This window comes from Sturnira hondurensis, unplaced genomic scaffold (assembly GCF_014824575.4).
Source record: "Sturnira hondurensis isolate 20B ecotype Veracruz unplaced genomic scaffold, ASM1482457v3 Scaffold0014302, whole genome shotgun sequence".
NCBI lineage: Eukaryota > Metazoa > Chordata > Mammalia > Chiroptera > Phyllostomidae > Sturnira > Sturnira hondurensis.
This window is the reverse complement of record NW_028086933.1, coordinates 7945521-7971721: the sequence shown is the minus strand read 5'-3', so window position 1 is coordinate 7971721 and position 26201 is coordinate 7945521. Positions and strand designations below refer to the sequence as shown.

Genomic DNA, 26201 nt, shown 5'->3' with positions numbered 1-26201 from the left:
GAAGGTGACGGGTAGTCTGCAGATGGTGAATCACTGAATCGTCAATTTCTTGGATTTATATGAAATATAGTAGAGCTCAGCAAAATAAACATCCTCTGCCTTTAGACACCCTCTCATGTGAGAAGTTCACTCCTTTTCCTTCTCCACTTCCTGGTGTTTTCTAGTAGGCCTTCTCATTTAGCTCCCTTCATGGTAAAATGCAGCATATTGACTCACAATCCATTAAACAACCACCTGCGTGAGGATAGACCTTATTTCTCTACTGATACAAGCAAAATAGAGCACAAATGAGTTGGCCTTTTGGAGAAGCAGGCACAGATGGCTCCCAGCTGGTAGCCATTTTGAATGATGAATTTTCAATAGTTTGGAGTATAAATGTCAAGTTAGAGTGTTCAGCGTTCTTTTCCTGGTCCAAGAAGAAATATTTCAAGTAGAGTCAGCATAAATAGACATGTCTTGGGTTGATCTGAGATGCTGATTACTTACCTGTGGATTTTTAACTTTACGTCTGGACTGAAGAATTCGGTGAATTAAGCACGTTGGTAGAATGTTGTTGGTTTGGCAAAGGGTTCCTTCATCTGTAAAATATTATCCTAAAATTGCTTCAAACTTGCAAGATGTGTAGTATAGTGAACACGGGTAGATATGTTCTCTTTCTACGTGGTGTGCTGGTCTGGAATTTGTTGGAGATGGAAAAAATCTATTATGACTTGAGCTTTGGAGAATAAATTATTTTCTATTATGGATGAAACTACATGTAGAATTTGGTTATATTTTACTTGTTTTTTTCCCCAATTTTGGCAAGTTGTTTTAGGAAAGCAAAACTATTTAAATAATTCCATGTACATATGTGATGACAGTTTTGAATAGCTGATAGAGCTTTCTTCCAGTTACAAAAAATGTTCCAAGTTCCAGCTTATGTAAACTTTGCCCACCCTTTCCACCTCTCCCGCTGTCCTCCCGCAGAAACTGAAATCAAAACAGGAGCATAGGATTCCATGTTTGTTGGGTACCTTTTTAACATGAGAAAAGCAGTGCTATTACTCTTTAATCAGGGAACATTTACTTTTTGTTTATGAAATGCAAATATGAGCTCTGGCTGGTGTGGTTCAGTGGCTTGAGCGCCGGCTGCGAACCAAAGGGTCGCCAGTTCGATTCCCAGTCAGGGCACATGCCTGGGTTGTGGGCCTAGTCCCAGTGGGGGCCACATGAGAAGCAACCACACATTGATGTTTCTCTCTGTCTTTCTCTCTCCCTTCCCCTCTCTCTAAAAATAAATAAATAAAATATTTTTTTAAAAAAAGAAATGCAAATATGAAATAGAAAGTAAAGATGATAGTTTAGCCTCCAAAGCTGTTAAATGTCCAGGGCGTGCTCTCTTCATGAGACTTTTCATGGCAAAAATGTAACCTTTAAAGGTGAACTATAAAAATACATATTCTTTCTAATATCAACAATCTTAGTTTTAATTGCTTTATGTATTTCAAAATTGATATTCTTAGGCCAAATACATGTGTTACTATGAATAGTTGCTGTTCATCAGATCTGAGATTAGCCTGAGAATTAAGCTACGTTCTAATTATTAATGCCCTGTAAGTAATGAATACAGTAAGTCTTCACAACAGAAAATTAAAATAGTTATTTTTCAAATAGTTATATGTTTAGATGGACTTCTTCAAAATCTCTCTCCTTGTGACATATGAGACTGCTGTCCATTATAAGAGAACAGAAAAAGAAACCTAGATAAATTGGTAGAATTGAGAAAAGATTCTTTTTATAATGAAGATATCCAAAAGTTGGAAGGACCTGTTTCAAATGACATTAACATACAGCGTCTAGAATTAAGAGTTAGAACAAGTCATTAAAATACTTAAAGTGTCATCAAATGTTTTTTGAAAATGATTCAAAACCAGGTATTTGTTTTTTGAGGTTTGATTTTTATGAAAGTGAAAACCAGGACAGTAATGAGAGAAAAACAAAGCAAAACCCGGCCCTGGCTGGGTGGCTCAGTTGGTTGGAGCATCATTCTGTGCACCAAGAAGTTTTGGGTTTGATCCCTGGTCAGGACACGTTTAGGTCGCAGGTTTGAACCCTAATCAAGGCTTGTATGGGAGGCAACCTCTCAATGTTTCTCTTTCTCTCAAAAAAAGACAAAAATCAATAAATGTATCCTCAGGTGACGATTAAAGAACAAATACATAAACAAACAAAAAAACCAAATTAGCTGGGACTGAGTTTAGGAGTTTTTTCTCCAGAGGCAGAAGATAGTCATTTTCTTCTCAGAGGTTTTGTGGCTTTGAATACCTAGGCATTTCTTAGCTTAACTGACATCATGGTATTTATAGTTTCGGTGCCCCAAAGAAGCCATAGTAATTTTAAGCATGTTTCCTAAATTTCAGTTTATATTTCATACAACCAGCGTGCATCAACATCTTATTTTTTGAAAGGGGTTGGTCAGAGTTAGCCAGTTAATTGAATTATCCCTTGAATGCAAATCCAACACTTTGGATGCTATCCTGACTTATTTAAGAATGAAGGCCTGTCTTGGGTTCCTGGGAATTGATTCCTTGTGAGGTTTTGCAGGAGTTATTTGGGTTGTGGGCAATGTATGATGTCCTCTTGAGAGGTGTGTTTTCATCCTTTTGAGGGTCCATAAAATTCACTTGCTTCAGCGTCCCCACTTCCATGGTTTTTGAAAAGTGTCCCTTTAATTCTTATGGTTGTGTATTAAAATTGTCTGGATGTCTGAAGATGGAGAGACAGTGCTGGCAGCTGCCTGTCTCCTTTCTCAAGGTGCCGAGCCTCTGGGTGGATTGGGAACTTCGTACCTCCACAACCCAGTCTGCTCAGCCAGTGACTTCTGCCTCACCTACATCCACATTCAAGCTCTTGTTCAACTCATCTTCACCCTTTGAGCAGGAAACTGGGTCGGGGTTGTCCAGAAGCTCTGGGCATCTTTTTGAAAATATCTGGAACTCATCTGTAAGTTTTCTTGTTCTTTCTTGCCTCCAGGAGAAATCCCAAGTCTTTCTCTTACCTTCCTTCTGTAGCTGCTTTATTAATGTGCAGCATTCAGACATATGAGTTAAAACTAATTCTTTGAAATATTTAAGGTGTGATTTAATATTTATATAAAATGATTCAAAAGTAGTAGTTCTTTGAACTTGGGTTTTGTGAAGGAGGGAACGGGGAGGCCGTAATAAGATTAACCAAACAAACTAGCTAGAACTTACTTTGGGATTTTTTTTTCTGAGACATAAGATAGTCATTTTTTTCCTCAGAGGTTTTGTGCTTTCTTTGATTTCAGCCCATGCTTCCTGACCTCACCTTGTGCAGTTCCTCTGTCCACCTTGATCTACCTACGTATTTGTCTTGATGGTCATTTAGGACATCTTTATCAGCATAGTTTTCTGGTTATAGAGCCTCTGACTTGTTTAGTGCCCTGATTTCTGCCTCTGCGCCCCCCGACCCCCGCCCTTCTCCTACTTCTACCAGGGGGCATGCCTCAGCCTCCTGCTCCCGCAAACCAGCTTCAGTCTGCGGTTCCTGGGCCAGCCTCCACCCACATGCCCTGCAGAGAACTGTGCTTCCTCCTCTTCCCGGGGTAGCCGCACACCCTGCCACTCTCATAATTGTCTGATACTAATAGTATATGTACCACGGTGTCTATGCCATAGGACTTGACTGGGGGTCATTGTAGATGATGGTTTTAAAAGCTTCATTGATAACTTTTTAGGGGGATTTTGACTCCTGGAAAGTGAAGTAAGTGTGGGTTCTTTTTATCTGTAGTTACCGGCTGGTTCTCTGCTTATTTGTAGCACATGACAGCCAAGCATAGCTACTGAGTGGCTTTGGTCTATGCCACATCTTCAAGTCTGTATTGAGCATGTCTGTGTGCTGACCCACAGGAGGGTGGAGCCGAGACACACTCCCTGTCCTGAGTGGGAAAGGTGAGCACTGACGCACCTCAGCTATGCTAAATCAACACCCTCAGGCTCTGTCTGGTACCTGCGTACCTTCCTTCTAGATCTTTCTTCATGCCTCCTCTTCTGCCTGGGACGCTTTGTTCACCTTTTCCCTGGCTAGCCCACCTTTTCTCCTCCTCTAGGTCACAGCATTACCAGGCATTTCCTTGAGCCAGCTGTTCTTGACTCCCCACAGCTGGGTTGGGATCTCTTCTACTCACCCTCAGATGCCCTGCTCTGTTACGGAACTTGGGACTGAGTTCGTAATGAAGGGTTAACTTGTCTTCATCCTTGTTAGATCATGAGCAATATTCTTGGCATCTAGAACAGAGCCTGACCAGAGTAATCAACTTGTATTTATTGGGTTAGCCCAAAAGTTTTTTCCCCATATGATGGCTCTAGTAGCACTTAGTTGTCTTTAACTTCATTGGAAGCAATTGTGTTAGGTTGTATTGCGACAACTGTCATATCAGCATGCGTTAAAAAACTTACCAATTGGTGAATTTTGGTGTAGCCATTTTAATACTGAAGATGAAAGAAAATACGCAACATTTTCAGCATATCATGCTTTATTATTTAAAGAAAGCTAAAAATGCAACTGAAATGCAAAAAAAGATCTGTGCAGTGTATGGAGAAGGTGCCATGACTGATCGAACGTATCAGAAGTGGCTTGAGAAGTTTTGTGCTTGGGTAGACCAGTTGAAGTTGATAGTGATCAAATTGAGACAATAATTGAGAATAATTAATGTTCTGCCACACGGCAGATAGCCGACATACTCAAGATATCCAAACCAATGAAGTTATTGGTAAAATGAAAAATGTGGTTTTTTATTTTACAGAAAAACACTACACAACCTTTTCGGCCAACCCAATACCAGGGTTAATATTATCAAGCACTCACTGTGTGCCACTCTGTGCTTGGGTTTTCTTATAGAGGCCTTACAGCAACTCTCTGAATAGCTACTACAGTTAGTAGCTATTACAGAGGTAATAGCTAGTAGCTAGTAGCTAGTGTACTAGTAGCTAGTACAGAGGAGAAAAGTGAGGTTGACCAAAGTTATTTGCCCAACGTGATAGCTTGAAAGCGGCGAGCTGGTACGTGACTGGAGCACCACCTGCCTGTAATGGCTGGATTACGACAATGGACAAGTAAAGAGCTGTCTGAGGAGGCTCCTCGTAGGGACTGACAAGGAGCCTGGGGAATGACCAGGGTGGTTGGGGTTGGCGGGCCACAAATGGTATTTATTGGAGTCAGATTCCAATCAGCGGTAGTTTATTTTCTCTAGAAGGTGTGACATTTACTGTGACTCATAGGACTTTGGAGATGATGTGGTGTAGAAGATAGAGAGCTGGTGTTAGCGGTAGGACCCTAAGCTCAGGCTAGCCCCTCTTCCACTTCCAGACAATGTTGACGTGGGTCGGTTGGGAGCGAGTCTTTCCGAGCCCCACCATGTCATGCGCAGTAGATGCTGCCCTGGTGTGAGGCTTCCTGCGGTGTGTGAAGCAGGCGCTTCGACTTCATGGCCATTACCTCACGTTGTGACGTATCTCTGGCATATTGTTTTCTGCCATGGAGCATCTAGTGGGGGTTAATAAAGAGGATCATATGCAGGGTCATTTCTCAGAAGCTCTGCAAATGAGTTAGGATTTCAGAAAGTGGTGTCTTGCAAGCATGTGTTGACAGGGGTGCTCTTCTGCATCCCTGGCGTCAATTACTGGATTAAATGGCCAAATTACTTGAGGCAGAAAAAGCAAAGTCTATAGATTATTTTCTTACTCCTCCCCTACCAAAGGTCTCATACTAAGATCTCATTTTTTTCATTTTTTCTCTTTAGGTGTCTTAGCTAATGGGAACATTCTGAATCTAATCTTACTCCCTTTGTAGATACATGCATGGATAGTAGCTGGATAAAATGTGACCAATGAGGAAGCCCTTCTAACTGGGCCTTCCTGCCCTCATCTGGGGACTGATGAACTCATTTATAAATTTACTTGTACCTGACTTTCAGAACTTGAGTGATTTTGCAGATTATATTTTGGGGAACCCTTGACTAACCCCCCTCCCCCTTGACCTTTCAAAGCAGGTGCTGTGAGCTGCTCTCATGAGCTGGACCTGAGCCAGCTCCCAGCTGGCTGTCTGGCATCTGCGTGTTTGTCTGTCTGTGTCCCTGACTTGCCTGTACACTTGTGGACACCAGGAATTATGTCTTATTCATTGCTGTGGGTCTCCACTTATGACACCTAAGGAGGCTTTTAATAAACATTTGTAGGATGTGATAACCAGTTAGTATGCCTAGCTCCTAGAGCAAATTTTCAAATTAGTATGTGCATGTTTTAAAAAGATAAAGGACCTGTATTCAGAATAGTATGGTGGTGAAAGTGTGGTCTTTGCAAAGCGGTCTGAGGGCTTTATGCTCGCTCTGCTGCTTCCCACCTGTGTGGAGAATGAAGAAATCTGTTTCCTAGGGGTGTTCTGCGGGTTCATTTACCCAAACATATCCTGTGCTTATTGTCTGCAGAGTAGAGAGCTTACCTTTTTTTTGCAGAGGCAGACTGTAAACAAACCCAGAAAGTAGGAGAATTTCAGGTTGTGGTAAGTGTTAAGAGGGAAATAAATGCAGTGAAGTGGGAAGAATCATTCTGGTTCAGGTGGTACAAGAGTGGAGAGAGAAGGTGATGGAGAAAGTGGTAGCTGGGGATCTGAGAGCGAATGCAAAGGCCCTGAAGCGGTTGCCTGCTGGGCATATTCGTGAGGAGGCAGGGGTGACTGGAGCAGGGGAAACCGAGGAAGGTAGTATTTATTCTGTTCTTAAGTATGGGTTTAGAGTTAACAGTTTAATGGTGAAGACAACTGAACCCATGAACAGGGACAGCGCGGGAGCAGGGAAGAGGCAGGGGCCAGGTCCTGTGGAGCTGGGGAGACAAGCACACCAACCTTCAGAGCCAGGCCAGCACCTTGATTTGGTGGCCTCCCTTTGTTTTTCAGTTTGTAATAGAGGTACACATGCAGAGAAGTATTTCTCTAAGAAAAATAGCAGTGCGAACACTGTGATAGATGGCAAGTGAGGTAATGTAAGCATGATGACGATGATGGCAAGTAGCCCCTGGCCTCCATGCGAGAGACCTGGTGGGACCCCGGAGGGTAGTAGAGAACCTTCGGGGCCTGACGAGAGAGGGCATCTGTTTCTCCATGCTAGCCAAGTGTGGCCGTGCGGGACGTGGGCCTTGGGGACTAAATATGCCAAATTTACAGAGAGCCAGAGATCTGATTTGTATGAGAAAATCCCTGATTTAAAAATGTTGGCTCACGTTTAAAACCCAAACACCTTGGGATGGATAGACAAAAGGCCCCTGGGTGCTTGCAGTCTAAAACAGCTGCTGAGAGCTCTTTGTGCACGATACAGGGGTGAAGTGAAGCCCGATGCAGGTCAGCAGTGTCGACCACTCAGCCCAGTCCCTAACCACTGCCGAGGGGGAAGAGGCACTTTTTTTTATTAATCGCACTGTTAACGTGTTTAGTTGTCTTCACCATTAGTTTGTTTAGTTAACTCTAGCCCCATATGAAAAAGTAAACATTACCCTACTCAGATTTAAGTGATTAATGTGTGGTAGTTGCCGGTTTTGCCTCTTTAATTTGTTTAGTTGTTTGTTCTGTCAATTCCGTGAATGCTGTATTCATGGTAGAAAAGTAAACATTAGTCTAATTCATGGGATAAAAGTAAAGAGCAAAGGATGCACATTTTTTGGTGGCTCACTCTTATGGATTGTCTCCTTCCTCTGCGCTGTGGTCTCGCTTCCCTCACCTGTGTTTGCGCTTTGGCACGTTTGGGTCTCCAAGTCTGCAGGCCAGTGTTGGCTGCGTGGGAGAAAGCACGGTGGCACAAATGCCCTTTTGGACCAGACAAAGGATGATGGGGATGTAGCGTCATGCTGTGATGTCATGTTTAGAGGCTTTTCATCAATTTTAATGGACTACAAATGTGCTCAAAGCGAGTTATTACTTTTTTCCAAAAAAAAAAAAATCTTCATTTAGTATGGCCTAACCCATGTAGATTTGTATTACAAGGATTATGTTTGGTGTGTTGCAGTCCATTGGCAGTTGTCTTGGGGGATTTTACTCAGCACAAGCATCTCTGACAGTTCTGGTATCAAGTTGGGTTAATTAATTGTTCATGCACTTTTTGGTCTCGTTGCCTCTGTGTTACAATTCTGGGACATCACAGAGGAACACTGGGAATAAAAGAATAGACTTGAATATTTCTGATTAGATAAAAGGCTTATAAAATGCATCTCTTTTTTTCCAAGATTCTTTTACATTGTTTTAAAATGAGATCATTTTGTTATATCAACATGGGCTTAAAGACTTGAAATCATCTTTTTTTAAGAAAATCTTATCTGTAAATAGTTTCTTAATTGAATCAATATTTCTCTTAATTTTTGTTGTAGATCATGGAGGAAACAAATACACAGATTGCTTGGCCATCAAAGCTGAAGATCGGAGCCAAATCTAAGAAAGGTAAATTGTGAGAAGTGGAAGAATCGGTGGTTTTGATAAGCAGAAACTGTGGAAGCACTACATGTTTGCCAGGGGAAAAATCAGCCTTTATTTTTATCATGTTTATTCCCAAATATTTGTCAAATTACAGTATTTGGGGAGGTTGATCATGATTAAAAATAATGTACAGCCTTTTACTCAGCAACAGAAAAAATATTTTAAGTACTTTTCTTATAATAGAAATGTTATTAAAGAAGACGCCGTAGCAACTTACGATTTTAAGGATGCCCACTCGTGTGATGGGCTGAGTCATGGCGACTTTCCACGCAGTCACACATTCCCAGTGTGAAAACTCCTACTGTGGACACTTCATTTTTCTTGTTTATGAACCACGCTGATTTGTCTTCCCTCCAGTGTGATTCAAACCTTCGATTTTCTTTCTTGACTCATTGTTCTCCTCTTCTCCTACTAGGCGATGAAAAAGTCACTAGGTTTCTCTCTTAGGTCGAGCATTTCCTGTGCCTGCCTGCACTCTGCTTTATCCTAGAGGACACTACCCAGTGCGTGGTGGTCAGAAATGAAAGTCTAGGCACCTTTAGTTTTCTTTCAAGATTACATAGTATTTTCTTTTTTTTTTTTTTAATATTTTATTTATTTATCTTTAGAGGGGAAGGGAAGGAGAGAGGGAGAGAAATATCAATGTATGGTTGCCTCTGCTGAGGACACACAATGTATCGTGTGTCCCCTGCCAGGGAGTGGCCTGCAACCCAGGCATGTGCCCTGACTGGGAATCGAACCGCGATCCTCTGGTTCGCAGGCCCGTGCTCAATCCACTGAGCTATACCAGCCAGGACTCAAGATTACATAGTATTTTCAAATGACCGGCCAGCATGTATTTTTATGGATGTTTTTTCTTTTTAAAGTACATAGTCAGTAAACTCTGTTGTGCATACTTCATTAAAAGATGCATGGAGTCATTAGAGATAATGAAAAACACCATCAAACAACTCAAAAACGATGATTGTAAGCTCAGCCTTGGCCTTGTGGTCTAGCTTTTGTTGTTGTGTAGTTTTACATTTGCTGCCTGTTCTTCCTATGGCTTTTATTGCTCACTGATGTGAAATGCTGCAAGATCTCTCAATTTCCTTTTTACATTCGTCCAGATTGCCTTCTTTTAATCTAATTTTATTAGAATTACTCATCACATGGAATGTAAATTATTTTACACTTGTTCTGAGTGTTGTTAGCTGGACTTCGGTGGACTGGAATCCCTACAGAAACTTGATCTTGTTACTGTCTTATTTCTGATCATGAGAACTTTGTATGATCTGTTTGTGAGCGATTTGTGATCAAATGTGGAACCGTATCCCGCATTTGGCAAGAGAGGGGAATCCGGTATGTTAGGAGGTCATAGAAGACGTGATGGATGTTCAAGTGTAATTCCATTGCTTTGTATAAGCCTTATGTTTGCCAAGTACTCTAGGATATAGTCTCAGTTAATCTTCAGTGTGCTGAGACATGTTATATTCATTATTCAGAAGGAGAAACTCATTATTATTTACTTGTTTGGTTGTTTGCAGCCACATAAAAATCTCTGGCCAGCTGTAGCACTTGAACAAATCAGAACTTGAACATAAACTGGATCCTCTTTTCCCATTAGGTATTTTTACTTAAAGAGTTAAATTAGGATAGTAATTTTTATTACTATCCTAATAAAAATGTTATCTGTTTAGTGCCCAATGAGACCCCCTCCCCCCAGGAAATATGAACATTAGAAGAATTCCAGATTATTTTGCATGGCTAATTCTCTTGTGTTACCCGTGCTATATTTCCTTCACCCCACTCTCGTGGGAAACTGGGATTTATAGTTAACTTTTTATTCAAAACGTGATGACAAGTTTGGAGATTTTAGAAAATAGGGAGATGAATAGGTTAGGTTAACATTTTAGATTAGTTTCCAGTCATTGACACACTTATTAACCCATTCCGAATGGCCAACTGTATTCCACATTTTGATTATATGTTTTGCTTTGAAAATAAGAACATTTTAGTGGTACATTTGAGTGCATTTAACATAGTTTCCACATGATTAAAGTTAACCTTTGAAATTGTGCCTAAGAATTGATCTCTCCAAGCCTCAGTCTACAGAGAACATTTTATTTTTGATAATTTATGAACTGCTATGAATGTATACAATACTGTATGATGAGCAGAATGTGCCCAAAGAGAGGGACTGAGCCCAGGGAAGAGAGAAAAAGTCAAGAGTCTTTCTCAGAGGAAATTACCATTCAGAATTGACTTGAGTTGCTCATACTACTGAAGCACACAGCTGCTGAGCCAGTTCTCGGCTAACATCCCTGTTATGTATATTCCTGTATTGCTTTTGAAGTGGTTTGATTCAGAGATGAAATTTGTTTGCCTATAAATTGTATTGAGTAAAAAGCAAAATGAAAAAGGCAGGAAGGGTTTGGGAAAGTCATTATTTGCCTTTTCATCTGATGTGTCTATCTGCCTCTGAAGGTTCTAGAGGAAAGAGTTGTGGGTCTTTATTTTATGCCTTGTTCCTTCCAAACTTTTATTATTCAAGAGCACAAAGAATATAAATGTATCTGTGGACTCGTTCCCTGTTTTGGAGGGTTATTAAATTTTCAATGCCATGGTGATGTGACGATTTGGAATATACGGATACTCCCCAGACTGAGCTTAGAGAGACAGGGCCACTGCCCATGGGTTTGTGTTGTGTTTTACTTTCTGGATTTATGATGCTTATTGGTTGAATATTTGAGCCCAGACAAACATTTTTCATGGCTACTGTTACCACAGTCTACCCCCCCTTTTTTTTACCTTATTGGAATTTAGGCCTATGCTTTTGAAGTGAATTTCCAGTAGACTTGTCCAGACTTTATTTTTCAAGCCGTCAGGCCTTTATCAGAGCAGTATTTGAGCAGCCGCATGGCTCCTTGGGTTCAAGGGCTGCCAGGATGCTGCCTGGCAGAAAGGCAAAAGGCCAGCAGGCTGAATTTGCCATCAGAAAGTTCAGATTCCTCTCTGGAGCTTAGGTTCATAGGTCTGGGGTGGAATTGGGGAGCCACATATTTAACAAGTTCCTCTGGTGGTTCAAGTTCCTCTGGTGGTTCTTAACGCTTAAGCTGAGTTTGGGAAACAAAAATCTCGCCATTTTGACATTGCCTCGTGATTTAGCCACTAAGGAGGCCACGTGCTCAAAAGAGAGTGGATGATGACTACTATTGGAAAGTAGGTCGAGTCCTTCAGCACTCACTTCCAGATGGTGTCCATGCTGGTTTCCAGAGAACTGTGCTTCCACCGATTCGTTCGGTTTTGGTTTATGTCATCTTTGCAGTTGGTTAGGGTGGATAAGTTTAGAGTGGTCAGAACTCGCTTGTTCTGTGCCTGCGGAAATGTACCCTCGGGTAGAAGACCGTCTGGTGGTTATCCCCCCGCCCCCGTCTCTCTACCCCACTTCCTGCTTCACCATCCTCACCCTTCCTTTCCTACCTGCTGCTTCCTTCTCACTCTGTCCCATTTCCTTTAATCATACAGGATATTGTGAAAACTCTAATAGCAACATTTTCATTTAGTAAGCAGGGCATTTTGTGGAAATGCTTTTTTAAAAAATAAACTCAGGGGATATAGATTTCTAAAAAAAAATTCTCGAGTGTTTGAAATTATCGGAAGGTGGAACCTTCGTAAGAGAGAGCCACTAAAAACTAAGAAATTAAGATTCAATGTAATGGACACTTAAATAGGCAACTCTAGGATTAACTTAATGGAGGTCATAGTTAAGAAAAGTAAAGCAATACATGGTATTTGTTCTGTATAACACATTTATTTTGAGTAAAAGTAAATAAAATTGTTTCTAACTCCTGGAGTCAGAATACTGGAACATTCCACGTTACATAAAAAAATCTGGGCTTGTGCTTGTCAGACCAGTGTTTATAAGGTGTTTAATACTGCAAACCTTACTAGCACAGATTAACTTCAGGCACTCATTAAAATTTTGAATATGCTGTGGTGAATCACAGCCTATTTTAAAATAAGTTCAGTTTCATTGAAGCACAAATAGCATTTTGAGCAAGTTTGACTGTTTTACCAAATAAAAGTTTTTACAGACATTCTTTAACAAATAAATAAAGGTGGTTTGTAATGAGAACCTACTAAGCTTGTATTATTGTACTGTTTGCTCCACAGTTCTAGATGAGTGTGTTCTCATAAATAAGGTCAGTGTTTTTCTTTTTCTTTTTTTTTGTCCTTACCCAAAGACATTTTTCATTGGCTTTTGAGAGAAAGAGAGGTAGAGAGAGAGGGAGGTGGAGAGAGGGACATCTGTGTGAGAGAGAGTTACCAGTCGGTTGCCTTCTCGTGTGCACCCTGACCCAGGATCAAACCCGTAACTGGGCATGCGCCCTGACCCGGAGGCGGACCCGTAACCTTTTGGTGTGTGAGTTAGCACTCCAACCAACGGAACCACACTGGCTAGGGCAAGTGAACATTTTCCGTACTGTTGTCTTTTTGCCCTTAATTTGCTCATCAATCTTTTTCTTCTTAGACTGGCAAATGTAAATGTGGGTAAAAATTGTTTAAACTTTTTATGCCAAATTCCAAATAGACGAGGTCAGCATTAATGAAGCTTTATTGTCTTTTGTTCTGTGCAGGAGTTGTCCTGCAGACCTTGACTAAGTGATACAGCTGTTCTCGGAAAGTGTTTATTTGACGATGTAGGGTGCCCAGGACTAGCAGGAGTGAAAGGTGTTGAGTGGATTGCTTGATGTATCCTGGTTGGGAGGCGGTTTGGCACCAAGTTTGGCCATTCTCTTTGTCCAAGAATAAACAAGAGAATCATCAAAATTCCATGAGGTTTTAATAATTTTGGTTGCATTTCACCAGAATAGAACATCTTTGTATGAGAAAAACTGTAGACTGTTCACTTAGTTTTTTTCGGGGGAAAATGTTTTGTTGAGGGTCCTTACACTTTGGGCATTCATGTTGGATTAGTCATGGCCTTTAACATAGGGGATTATGACCTATTAGTGTATCAAAAATTAATTTAGGTGGTTTCAGCCAGCATTTAAAAATACAACTGGATTTAAAAAAGAAAACATCAGAGGGTAAGAGTATGATGAAACTGTCAGTCCTACAAGCCACTGCTTCTGTGTATGCATACGAACATACACATTAGCAGGTCAGGTTGTAAACTGGGTTACAAGGTCAGAAAGGTCAGAGAACACTGTTCTGGGTGGTCAGTTCCAAAGAGTAACAGGCACGTGCATTTTGTTCATCACTGTACGCACTGGAACTAGCACATCGTTGGCACGCAGTACATGTTTGTAGATTGGTCCCTCTGCTCAAGACAACCACGGTTATAGTGGAGCCACCAATATGGATGGGAATATGTAACCACCAAGGGTTTATGCAGAAAAAGGTTTAGAATCACAGCCTTCACACTGGACTGGCATTAGCTGCTGTGGAATCTGCCAACTAATGATTTTTTAAGATATGATCAATAACTACTCTTTAATGTATAAAGTTAATAGCAGCATGAGGTCTCTTGAGAACCAGTGAACGATTTTGTAAAGTAAAGAAAGGAAGGGAGGGAGGAAGGAAGGAAGTGGAATGCAACAGTAAGTTACACTATCCTTGTTCCCAGAAGGTCACTGGAGACAGGTCTTGATCTCCCTTAGCTCTCCTACCTTTATGACCACTGTTTCTCTTCTTGGAGGAGCTCCTTCCCCGTCAGTTGTCAGATGGTTTTATATCTCTTGCCTTTGGTGAAGAACATGCCATCTCAGGATCCCTTCCATCTGTAATCGTTCCTCTGTTAAATGCCATGAAAACAAAGGGTGAAATACATTTTATTTGCCTTCCTTATAACAGGCATTGGGCTAGGTGTGTTAACGTGTGTTATCTCTGTTAATCCTCACAGTAACCCAGTGAATGACCACTATTGTCCCATTATACACATTAATAACCGATGTGGAGAGATGATACATTTAAGGTCAGAGTTTGAAGTGGTGGGCATTAGCACAAACCCTGATTTCAAAGATCAAGGTATTTCCCTCAACTCTGTGAGCGTGTGCACATAGCACACTGATGAATGATCACCAAAAGAATGTAGATTTACCAATGCATTAATTTAAGGAAACCCAGGATATGTTTATTTTCAAGGACAAAGGCAGTTCTACCTCCTTACATTTTTGAAGCTTGCTGGGCATCTTATCTTTTAAATTTTTTCCACATAGATTTATTTTTATCACTGTGCTTTTCACAGTATCTTTCCTTTTCTCAATTTTTGGAGACTCATTAGTGGTTTTACTGGTATTTATTTACTGTTATCTGGAACAGTGGTTTTTGGCCTGGGCTGATTTTATTCCCCAGGGGACATTGGGCAATATCTGGAGATATTTTTGCTTGTCACAACTGGGAGATGGTGCTACTGCGCATGGAGTGGGTAGAGGCCAGGGATGATGCTAAACATCTTCTCTACATGCATGAGACAGCCCCCAGGAGAAGAAGTACCCACTGTACAGTGTTGGTAGTGTGCAGTGGAGAAGCACTGAGCTGGAGGAGCAGGTATGATTTTAGGGACGGTTGTCTGCATGGCGCTGGATTCTCACGAGAACATTTCATGAAGCCCAGTGCACTGTGTAACCGGCTTCCTTTTGCAGCATTAGAAACCGGGTGCACATTAGTGACTCCCAAAGGAAGCGTCCCTTGGTAACACATAGGTGAACTGACTTAGAGTAAAAGACAAAATGTGGTAGGATGACAGCTCTACACATTTAAAAATAAGACATTGGAATCAAGTTTGAATTTCATAATTTGTGTGGCTTCAGCTGCTTGTTCATTCCTCACCAGTGGTTTAAGTTGCACCTGTGGCTTCAGTGCGAGGGGGCAGCCCGGCTGCCCTTCCCTCATTCCTGCTGCCTGTGTCTTCCACTCTCTTTTCTGGCCTGTGGACCTGTGGCACCTGTGACAGTGTCTGAGGATTATGACCACCTTTGATCACCACGACGGTGGCGGGCACTCCTGTCTCGCTCTGGTGATGGGCATCACTTTTTCATGGTTTCCAAACCACGAGGGGCCTTTTACTGATTTTTCCCTGCCCTGCCGTGGCATTGCCGGACAGAATTAAGTGCCATCTATCAGGCCTCTCAGAAGCAATTACATTATTTTCATGAAGCCGTTCTGCAGTGGCAGATCTTGATGAGGCTTTCCTCATTAGTTAAAGAAAACAGCTTAAATCAAAGGGGCATCCTCATTTCTTTCAGTGTCTTTTTTTGTGCCATAAAATCATGGTTTGTGGCTTAACACCTCAGTATTAACAGGCGTTTTTATCAAAAGATATCTCAGAGATTTCAGGAAGGAGAAGTTGCATTCTCTTTACATCTTGTTGCCAGAAATGACTCTTAAAGCAGAATAAGTCCTGCCTGAAACAAAAATAAAATGAGAACATAGCATAGGTTTGTTTTTAGCTGTTTGGTCTGTGCAAATAGTTATATATTATTACTTTCTGAAAATGGGCTTATTCTATACACACGTATTACTGCAATTGGATATTTCCACTTAAACTGAGAAGACATCTGCCATTTAAGCACATAAATAATAATAATGATACTGTTATTTTTGCAGCTGTTTGACATGCTGCTGTGTGTATGTGGGATATGGATGTATCATACTTTGACAAATCTGTTTCAATGGACATTTGATCAGGTTCTATTTTTTCTACAGTGAATTTCAAATTTATTTGTCTACTTGTACAAGCTTTCCTGTTACATAAGTGCTTGCAAGTAGAATTCTTTTTTTTAAAGATTTTATTTATTTATTTTTAGAGGGGAAGTGAAGGAGTGAAGGAGAGAAATATCAATGTATGGTTGCCTCTCATGTGCCCCCCGCTGGGAACCGGCCCGCAACCCAGGCATGTGCCCTGACTGGGTATCGAACTGCGATACTCTGGTTCGCAGTCCCGCGCTCAATCCACTGAGCCACACCAGCCAGGGCTGCAAGTAGAATTCTTAGGTGACAGGTAATGAGCCACTGTAACATTTTTTAGGTTTGCTACCTTGTCCTCTCAAATGACTGTTGAACAGCTGGCAGCAGGCACTGACTTTTGGAAGGGGAATGGCTCTTCCCACCTCTTTGCCAGCTTTTCCCTCCTCGGTCAATTAAATAGTGAAAAATACATCGTCTCATGCACTGCCTTCATGAATAGAAAAGTGAGCATTTTTTATCTTAGTTTATGGGACAACTTATTTGTAGTATTCTGTGAATTTCTATTCTTCCCTTCTTTTTTTTATTCCTCACCTGAGAACGTGTTCATTAACTTTAGCCGGGGAGGGAGGGAGGGAGAGTGAGGAGGGAGAAACGTTGAAACATCTATCGGTTGCCTCCTGTCTGCCCTCTGACCGGGGACCAAACCCACAGTGTAGGCATGTGCCCTGACCCTGGGCTGAATCCTCAACCTTTTGGTGAACAGGATGAATTCTAACCAACTGAGCCGCCTGATCAGGGCTGCTACTCCCTTTTGTTGATTCGTTCATAACCTTTCCCTGTTCTAATGAGTTGGCCATCTTTTTTCTAATGAAACAAAGACATCTCAATTATTTTTCCCTACTCAGAATTTGAGGGTTGCTTATGCTTCTCTCTAATTATGTTATCCAAATGACTCATTTTTTACCACTCATATTTAGTAACAAGTAATATATGGATCATTTTTCCCTCAAACTAGAATAGAATGTATTGACCTTAAATAGTAATAATGTATTGATCTTTGAACGAAGAAAATTATGCATAAACTTTTAGGATACTGGATTTCCAAAGTAAACTGCATAAAGATTGTATCTTCAGTATGAGTAGCCTGGACATTTTATATGCACACACGTGCATGGATGTGTGGGTGTGCTTGTGTGGCAAGACATGACAAATACTTGGAATATTATACAAGAATTACCAAACTTTAAAGTTTTCTTTATATACAAGAAACAAGATCCAGTAAGTCATTTGGCTTTGTTTTCATGTATTGAGCTTTGGTTTTATTGGAAAATATTTCTGAGTTTATTCCAGTCCCTTATATTCAAGGGAAGGACATGGAAATGCATTATTTGGGATTGACTTAGATTCCATTTCTAATCTGTCTCCATTTCTAGGGTGGGATCCATGAATAAGAGTGTTTAGTCTTTGCTACAGTTTACTTCCTCTTCGGCAGTGCCCTTTGCTCTCTTTGTGTGTGCGATCCGCTCTTTCTCAAATCTGACACAGCAGCAAGGAGTCCTGAATGATTTTACTTGCCACAGAGGTGTGTGTGTGTGAATTCTGAAAGTGAGGGACAGGAAAGTAAGGAGGACTTTCAGCCACCACAGATGAAGCAAAATGTCCCTCTTTCTTTGGCTTTCACCATCAGATGAGTATATTCTAATCTAATCAGCCTGGGTCAGAATTCTCTCCTTCGGTCAGTGCCTAATAGAGCTTTCCATCATAAACAAGTTATGTAACCCTGGCTTTTCACACGTGCGACGTGTAGTATCTATATAGTGTAGGTTTGCACGATCATTGAATGCCATTGCAAAATATTTTCAGTGTTGAGGGAAGTTTGTGTTAGCAACGTTGACTCATGCTCTATCCCCGACCCCCGTGCCATCTCACGCAAGCCACATCTGCTGCGTCCTCCACCTTTCTTTTTCCAATGGTCGGCTCCTAGTCATCCTTCCAAATCCATCTCCAATGACACGTCTCCCTGGAAGGCCTCACCCACCCTGCACCTGGGGTTTAATGCTCTGTTCCCCTCACTGACTCAGTACCTTAGACATAGATTTTGGCACTTTTCACACTTGTGCTGCATAAGCCTAGACGTTTGCCTTTCCTTCTGGACTGAGCTCATGGCTCGTGTCAGAGACCCGCATGTCTTATTCCCTCCTGTAAGGACGGTGCCTGCCAGGAAGGTGGAGCTCTAAATTATGAGTTAAAGTTTACATTACATGTAGGTTTAGAATAAATCTGAGATTAATTCAACAATGACTTAAGTCATTCTGGTATCTTCTGATTAACTGAAGAAAGTGAAAAATGGCCCTGGCAGCTAGGCCGCAGTGTTCCTAATTGGACATAAATCCCTCTCACAGAATATAAATATTCAGACAAGGCTACTCCTGAGTCCGTCAGAGGCGCCAGTGATGCAAGGACACTCTGCAGCCACAGAAGTGATTGCACATCCCTGTTGTGATGGATGACAGTGATTGCGGCTCCAACTCTGCTGTGCTCCTCTGCCTCCTAGATCAAATTTGCTGACACTCATTCAGTGATTTCCCTTCACTTCCCGACAGCTTCCCGTCCAAATGTGGTCTCTGCTTTCTTAAGCCCTCCTTGGAATCTCCCAAATTCTATAATAACCTTTCTCAATTTTGCTTAAGAGGCCCCAGTTCCTTTGAGGTACTGTCCCTCGTGCTGCAGCAAACAAAAGAAAGCTCGTTTTATTTACTAAATACACTCCTGTGGTCTTTGGCTAGTGGGCACTAGAGTGAGATTTGGAGGAACTTAAGAAAGACACACTGATCTCAGTCTCTGCCTCTTGGATAACTTAGATTTTGGCCACTAAGTATCCTTCTCCGCTCTCTTCAAACAAATTTTTAAAACTGGCATTGTTTTCTGTCAGGACTCAAATAGTTCAGAAGAGCAGGAGAGAAGTGAGAGCAATAGCCAAATGGAATATCTTTTAGGGGTTGGTAGTTCCTAGTGTGGACCTTGAAAAGGTGGGTGGGAGCAGGGCACTCCGTATGGGGAAGGTGCAGAGCTGGGAAAGACTGTTGTGTGCTGGAGGAAGAAAGGGAGGGAGCTGGGAGAGCTGGTGGCCAATAGGCTTAGCCAGGCAGGGCAGACCAGTGAAGGCTGTGACCTCGTGAGAACCTCAGCCATCCTGGAGACAGGAGGAAGCCTGGGATAGGAGGTGGTCCCCAGACATAGTTGATAGCTGTTGTGGGGAGAGGTTAAAGACTGAGGCTTGGGTGTAGTAAGTTGTGGTTGAAGGCAGTGGGATCAAGGAGCCTTCCTGAAAGTTGAGTCACAGAACGTAGTGGCTTGACAAAGCGAGCAGTCGGGTACTTGGTTGCTCTGGCAGGTGCCATTGATAAGCTCTTGGCCCTCCTCTGAGTTTGCCTGTGCTGGGCATTTCCCATGCACACTGACAGCTTCCCATCTCAGGGCTGGTCGCCAACCCTCTCTCCCGGGGCACTTTGTCCAGCGCCGTGGGAGCTTACTCCTGTTGTGCAGAGCAGCCTGGAGTGCTGGCGATGGCAGCCTTCAACCAGTGAAGGACCGGGGTCAGAAAACGAATGTCTAGTCTTCCCTTCTGTCTGTGGGACGACTCTAAGGCACATTAGTTATGTCTCCTCAGAGCACAGCATGGGGATTGAGCCTCAGTAATGGGGCTCCGTGCCACTCCCTTCATGGCTATCCTGTCGCCTCAGGCGTATTTTCCTTCCTTCCTAACTGCTCCCTGGGATCACCTACTGAGAGAGTGATCTCAAGTCACAAACAAACCCAAGTTAGGTCATTATCTGCCTTCTGGGGGAGGGGAACAGATGAAGATGGGTATCCAGGATGACTGGGGTGATCATTATGCTGTGGAAAAATGGACTTGGTGTTCTTTACCAGTCATTAATTAACAACTCTGTTGTTAGTGGGGGAGAAAAAAGGACTATAAGGCAAAATGATTTAGAGTGCATGGCTCATTTTGAGAAAATAATGCTGTAGACCATCTGCAAAAGTTTTAAAATGGTCCCACGTGGAACACAGGCACTTGAAGCAGTTTCCAGACACATTAGGTTGTTGTCAACAAAAAGAAAAATAGGGGCTATGGGGAGAACAAGAAGTGAGAAAGGGTCTGAGAACCCGTGAGTTTAGCAGGTCAGGAAAAAGAATGTCAGCAGGGGAGCAGGCTGGGAGCCCGAGCTCCCTCGCCCGGGTGTCATCCGGGTGGTTTAGGAATCCCAGGCCACCGGCGGCTGTGACGTTATTCTGGCCCAGGCAGGGAGCACTGAAGACCGATCACAGCGGAAAGGACGCAGCCATAGGATCGTTTCTGTGTACTTGCACTTGAAAGTCCTGGGTGGTGACTTGAGCCAAGTTAGGAGGAATATTTCCAGTATTATTGATATATACTGTTTTACTGTGCTGCATGGGGATTCAGAAATACTTACTTGACGGTAATAAGCATTCAAATTTCATCCTTTTTTTCTATTTTTTCCTCATGATCCCATTAGCATCCAGATATTGTAAAAGTGAGCACTTGATGGAGTTTTATAGACAAGTGGTAGGAAAATTGCTTGTAACTAAAGGAAGCAGTGAATGCATCCGGTTTCCATGAGCAACCATCCCTGCATCCTTCAGCGTTTGGAACTGACGCTTGACTGAAAGGATGCCCGCACAGCGTGGTCCTGTCCATTCCATTCCCTTAGGACACGAAACCCTGGCTTTGCTTAGTCCTGCGTTCTGCCTTGAACTTTATTCTAGAAGGGAAGGAATAGTGTTTCTTTTTTTTTCTAAATCTGTTAGAGATTCTTAGTTTTGTCAAAATGAGCATAAAACATGTATTGTTTTTCACCATTTAATAAATTTGGGAGAGTTCATATGTGCGGTTACTTTATATGTTCTCATCAATCATATAATTAAGGAATAAAATGATAAAACGAGTTGTATTAAGGAACATGTATTTTTTTCATCAGAAACTATCCACCTCTCTTAGAGAAAACATCACATATAGGAAAGTAAAATTAAGTAATGGCCGTATTAGTGACCTTGGAGAGAGTAATATAACCTAGAATACGATGACCAAGAAAGAGGCAGCAACTAATATTTACAGGTGCCTGTTTGTGAAAGAAAATGGTGATAGATGGATTGGTTGCTGGACGCATCAGTGGGTTGAGGTGAAATGAGTTTATCTTTCTTTTACTGTCACATGTTTTTCTTTTCCTATAAGCAGCAAAGTCACTTGAATGAACTTGTACATTGGGAAAATATAGAGAAGAGATTGACTCTGGAGAAAAGAGCACAGCAGAGTTGAGGATGGAGCTATCCCTTGGGCGCTAAGTGTGTGATAACAGACTGGGGTTCATTAGCCTTGAGTTCTTAACCTCACTTGTTGAGTCCTTCCTTTGACACTCTGCTCATTTCACTGAAAAACCTATTTTAATTTCTGGTTTCTATAGCCCTCATTAGACTCTGCTAAGCTTGGTTGTGGTTTTAATAACTTAAGTCATTGATTCTGCCAGGCAGCTGCCCCGCAGAGTTCTTGGCGTGTAGTGTGTCCTCAGTGAATGTTTATTGAACTGGTTTGAACACATTTTCCTGAGTTTCCTGGAAAGGAGAGAAGAGTAAAGATTATGCTAGATTTAAGACAAAGGGAGTAACATTGAGTGTAAACTTCTTCTTTCTTAGTTTATTTGGAGATGACGTCCGCTCTTGGGGCCACAGGGGGGATGGTTTGGAGACTTGAAACTGGAGACGGTTCAAAACAGTTGCTTATGGAAAATGCAATAGAGATGAATTAAAATTCTTCCAAACCAAATTAGTATCCAGTTGAGACTGCAAAGTATGCATTTGTACTCAAGTTTCTTTGGACAGTTATAGGCCTTTTGCAGTTCTTCGGTCACTCAGAAGCAGAGAACTCAGGGGGCTACCTGTGGTGGAGGGTGGTGAGGTGGGTGTGGCGGGTAGCCGTAGGAGTGAGCCTTGCAGGGTGCGGGTGGTGAGATGGTGAACCTTGGAATATGATGGCACAGGAAATGCTGAAGCCAGCAGGGAAGCCGGCGAGAGGGCAGGGCACTGGACGTCCTGGTAACCCGGAGACCTCGTAGGGTTGAGGGTGTTCAGGTGGCTCTGGTAGTCATGGAAGGAAATGACAAGTTAGGGCAAGTCTTGGAAGTGGAATGGTCTGGATTGTGATGAGGTCCAATTTGTGGCTTGGTTTGTGAGTTACTGATATGTAATTGGTTTCCACAGTTTAGTAATTCTCAGCATCTTGAGGATTGTTGAGCAAAATGGAATTGGATTCCTGAAATAAGCAAAGAGAAACTTGTGAATGAGTTAAAACCAAGTGAGATGGAATCAGCTGGTGTCAATATGACTTTGTTTACTGAATTCTATGTGACTTTAAAGCTGAGTAGCCAAGCTAACGCTCCTTTAGTAATTGACTTTCATGTATGGAAGAATGACTTATGTAATATCCGATCGGTGCATTTGCTGGCCGGTTTTAAAATGTTACATGTGCAAACACCTCATAACTTATGCATGTTTTCCAGTGAGAATTACATCATAGGTCGAAAGAAAATAAATGCATCCACGGTTCTTAGATGTTACATAATCTAGGAACTTCATAACTTCCCAGTTACATAATCTGAAGTTATTATATAATCTCATAGCTCCTTATTGGGGGGGGGGATGTTATATCTTTATACAAATTCAATAGATTGATCGGATAAAGAGCTGTGTGTGTATTTATGCGTATTTATGTAGTTTTGTAAATACACAGACACTTAAGTACTAGTTGGTTAGAGTCAGAACCACTGTCTCTGTGGCTGCTCTGCCTACACCACCCAGGGAACATTTAGGTCACCTTTCAGTTCTACAACATGGAAGCTGTGACCAGTGCCAGCTCAGAGCTATACACAGGATTCCCTGGGGTGACCAGGATTGTTCCCCGCCCTCCAAGCCATTCCTTCTGCCCTTGGCCTTTGACTCTGCCTGAGTGGCTGTGTATGCCCGTTCCTCCTTGTCCCTTCAGCATGCCCTGAACTGGGTGCTGCAGAGCAGGGTCTCTCGGGGACGTCCGGGACGTGAAGCCTTTGGCTTACCGACTAGCGGTCTCCAGAACACATCTGCCAAAGCCATGGCTGCCTCTGCCCCGATGAGGCAGATAACAACAAACCTCCAGCTAACTCATAGTGGGGCTCAGCCTCACTTACTGAGGATGAAGTACAGGAGGTGAAGGCAGGTAAGTCTTGGGGGCCTGTTGCCTGTCCTGGCTGGCTAGCTGGCTGATGCAGAAGGCTGACGTAACTTACTGCCCTTTGACATGCAGTTTGCTCAAATCCCTTCCCATTTGCAATGAGAATTCAGAGTCCTCTTTAGTAATTTGGTGGGAGTGGGTTTTGAGAGACTTTTGGTCATCTCTGCCTTATTTAAAGTATGGCTTAATTTCCTCTGCTGTGCCTGTTAGTATGCTTTAATGGCAAGGAACGCAGCCTTTCCTTTTGAACTTTCCTCTTGCAAACATCAGCCATACGAGATGTGCAATTGTGGAAGAGCTAATGTGTGGGGCAGAAAGAGATTTTGCTCAGCATGCGCTTTCTGTCCGAGACCCTGGCTTCCTGCCAGCCCCTGCCCACTGCAGTCCCTCACTCCAGGCTCCGCCGAAATTAATAAAGAAGACATTTTAAAACATCAAATTATCTCCGTGCTTCTCGTGAGTCTGGTCCTCATTTGGGTTTCTTTGAAGTTCGGATCATCTCCTGTATATCCCAGCTTGCAAAGTTATTTTCTCGCTCCTTTGCCAGGCTTTGCAAGGGGAGAGGAGCAAGGTGTAAATGCACGCACCACTGGTTCTGTGGGACATCAGATCAGAAGGCAGAAATGGCTACTTTTGGAATTCAGCAGCATGTGTTGTGGTTTGTGTGTGTACCTGTTTTGCCTTTTCGTATCCACATGAATCTTTCAGACTCTGGACCTGTGGACCCTCATCTAATCCAAGGTGCCTTCCCACACACCTCGGGTTGGTCAGGCAGCCTGGGCTGTGGGCCTTGTCCCGTACATGGGGCGCTGTCCGAGCAGACGTGCTTCAGGCTCTCGTTTTCCCAGAAACCCGTCTTTAGGGGATAACAGCTTTAGGGAGCAAGTTTTTAAAGACTTTATGATTGTTTTGATTGATGTTTCTTAACAACTTTGTGGGGAATGGTTGTACTCTCAGTGCGTTAAAAATGCCTTCATGATTGGCAGATGCCAAGATCAACCATAATATAGATTGTAGGTACCATTTTACTTATAAAATTTAATTGTTAAAAAATTTCTACCTCATCTCTGCAAGGGATCAGAATCTCTTTCTTGTGTAATATACAAGTTTAATTAGACTGAAAATTCAGTAATTTGACCAATTCTTCCCTTCCCATTAAAATCAAATCTTTGCAACCTTGAGAGGGAAGAGTTAAAAATAAAAATGAGGTTAAATGATAAGCATGTCCGTTTTCATCCAGATAAAACTACGGCACCATCCAAAGTGGGTTTAATCTTTTAACCTGTTTTAATAATAACAATAGTAGTGACGACAATGATGAACACCTATCAAGTCAGGTATTGGATTCTGTGTGTTTTATAGTCTGTCCCACTCTTCTGAATAACATTTCTGTGAGGTGAGCATCTCATCTCACACAATGCAAAAGCAGAGCCTCAGAGCCCTTGTTATAGGGGTGGGTAAAGGAGGGCTTTACCCACTAGTTGTTCCCATGGAAGATAATACAATAATTAATACATGATAATACAAGAACAAACTCTGTTTCATGGACTCTCAAGTGTAAACCTACTTTTGCCCACCCCTGTGTCCTTAGACACCTTGCAGGTGCCTTGACTGGCGTTTGTACCTGCAGTCCTTGCAGCTGGGTGGTCAGTCCATCTTCACAGTGCTTAGAGCTTCTAGAACAGGACCCTGGACCTCCCATTGTACGCTCAGGTAACACTTTTTGGAGTCCTTGAATAGTTGAATCTTTCTGATTTTAGCTGTTAACATTTTTATTACATCATATGCACAAGCAGGAGATGGCTCTGCAGCCCCAGTCCGTCCTGTGTTACTTTCACACTGAAAAGAAATTAACTGGTTGCATTTGCTTTTGAAACAACTGGAACTGGCCTCCCCACCACATCTTTTTTTGCCATCACCTAAAAATATACATCTGTTAGCATGCTATGTTCTACAGTTGCTTCTTAAGGTTGAATAACTCAACTCTTGGTAAGAATGCTTTAGTCTGTGTACAAGAGAGCAAGTTTACTCCAGGGAAAGCCATAGCTTCGGACTTTGTTATGTAAAATGGAACTTTTTTCTCCCTGTACTTGGCGGTGTTTAGAGTCCAGGAGGAGAAGAGTGTGTGTGTGGGTGGAGGTTGAGGAAATGTGGAGAGGTCGACTGAGAAATGTAAGCAATTGATTAAAAAGCAAGCACTAATGAGAATCTTGCAGAGATTTATAACTTTACCTCACTAATGTTAACATCTGTCTTTAAAAAGATGGTAGAATTTAGCATTGCTCTTTTCATTACAGAACCCAACTGAATTTTACTGAGAAAATGGAATGTTCCATGGGACAGTAGCAAAATAATACATAAATGACTAAAATGCAATTTTTGGACTCTGTTTCATGTATTTATCTCTTTTTGAGAAAGTATTAATATATGTGTCCAAAGTCTCTAACTAGATAGTTTAAAAACGGTTTTTATACTTTAGGATTAAAAAAGCATTTATAGAAAAATTTTATTAAAAAGCATATTCCTTTTGCATTGAACATATACTTTTTTGAAACTGGATTTATATTCATTTTTTGTATTGAAATGTAATCTTCAGAAACTGACTTTATATTTATTTTGCAGTGCACTTGTATAATATCAGTTAACAGTTTAAGTAATAAATTGTTAGTGGATAGGGAGATTAGGTAGTTAATTTTGGTGTAGCAAAAGTAAGAAAAACTCTTTAAACACC

At 41.9% G+C, this 26201-nt stretch overlaps 1 protein-coding gene across 3 annotated transcripts in view; it reads left to right on the top strand.

Annotated features, from left to right (window-relative positions):
• BICC1 (BicC family RNA binding protein 1) overlaps window positions 1-26201 on the top strand; it is a 275205-nt gene that overhangs the window by 149493 nt on the left and 99511 nt on the right. For all 3 annotated transcript variants that reach the window (XM_037062751.1, XM_037062750.1, XM_037062753.1), the window contains exon 3: window positions 8412-8481. In XM_037062751.1, coding sequence (XP_036918646.1) covers window positions 8412-8481 — 70 coding nt within the window. The remainder of the gene's footprint in view (window positions 1-8411; window positions 8482-26201) is intronic.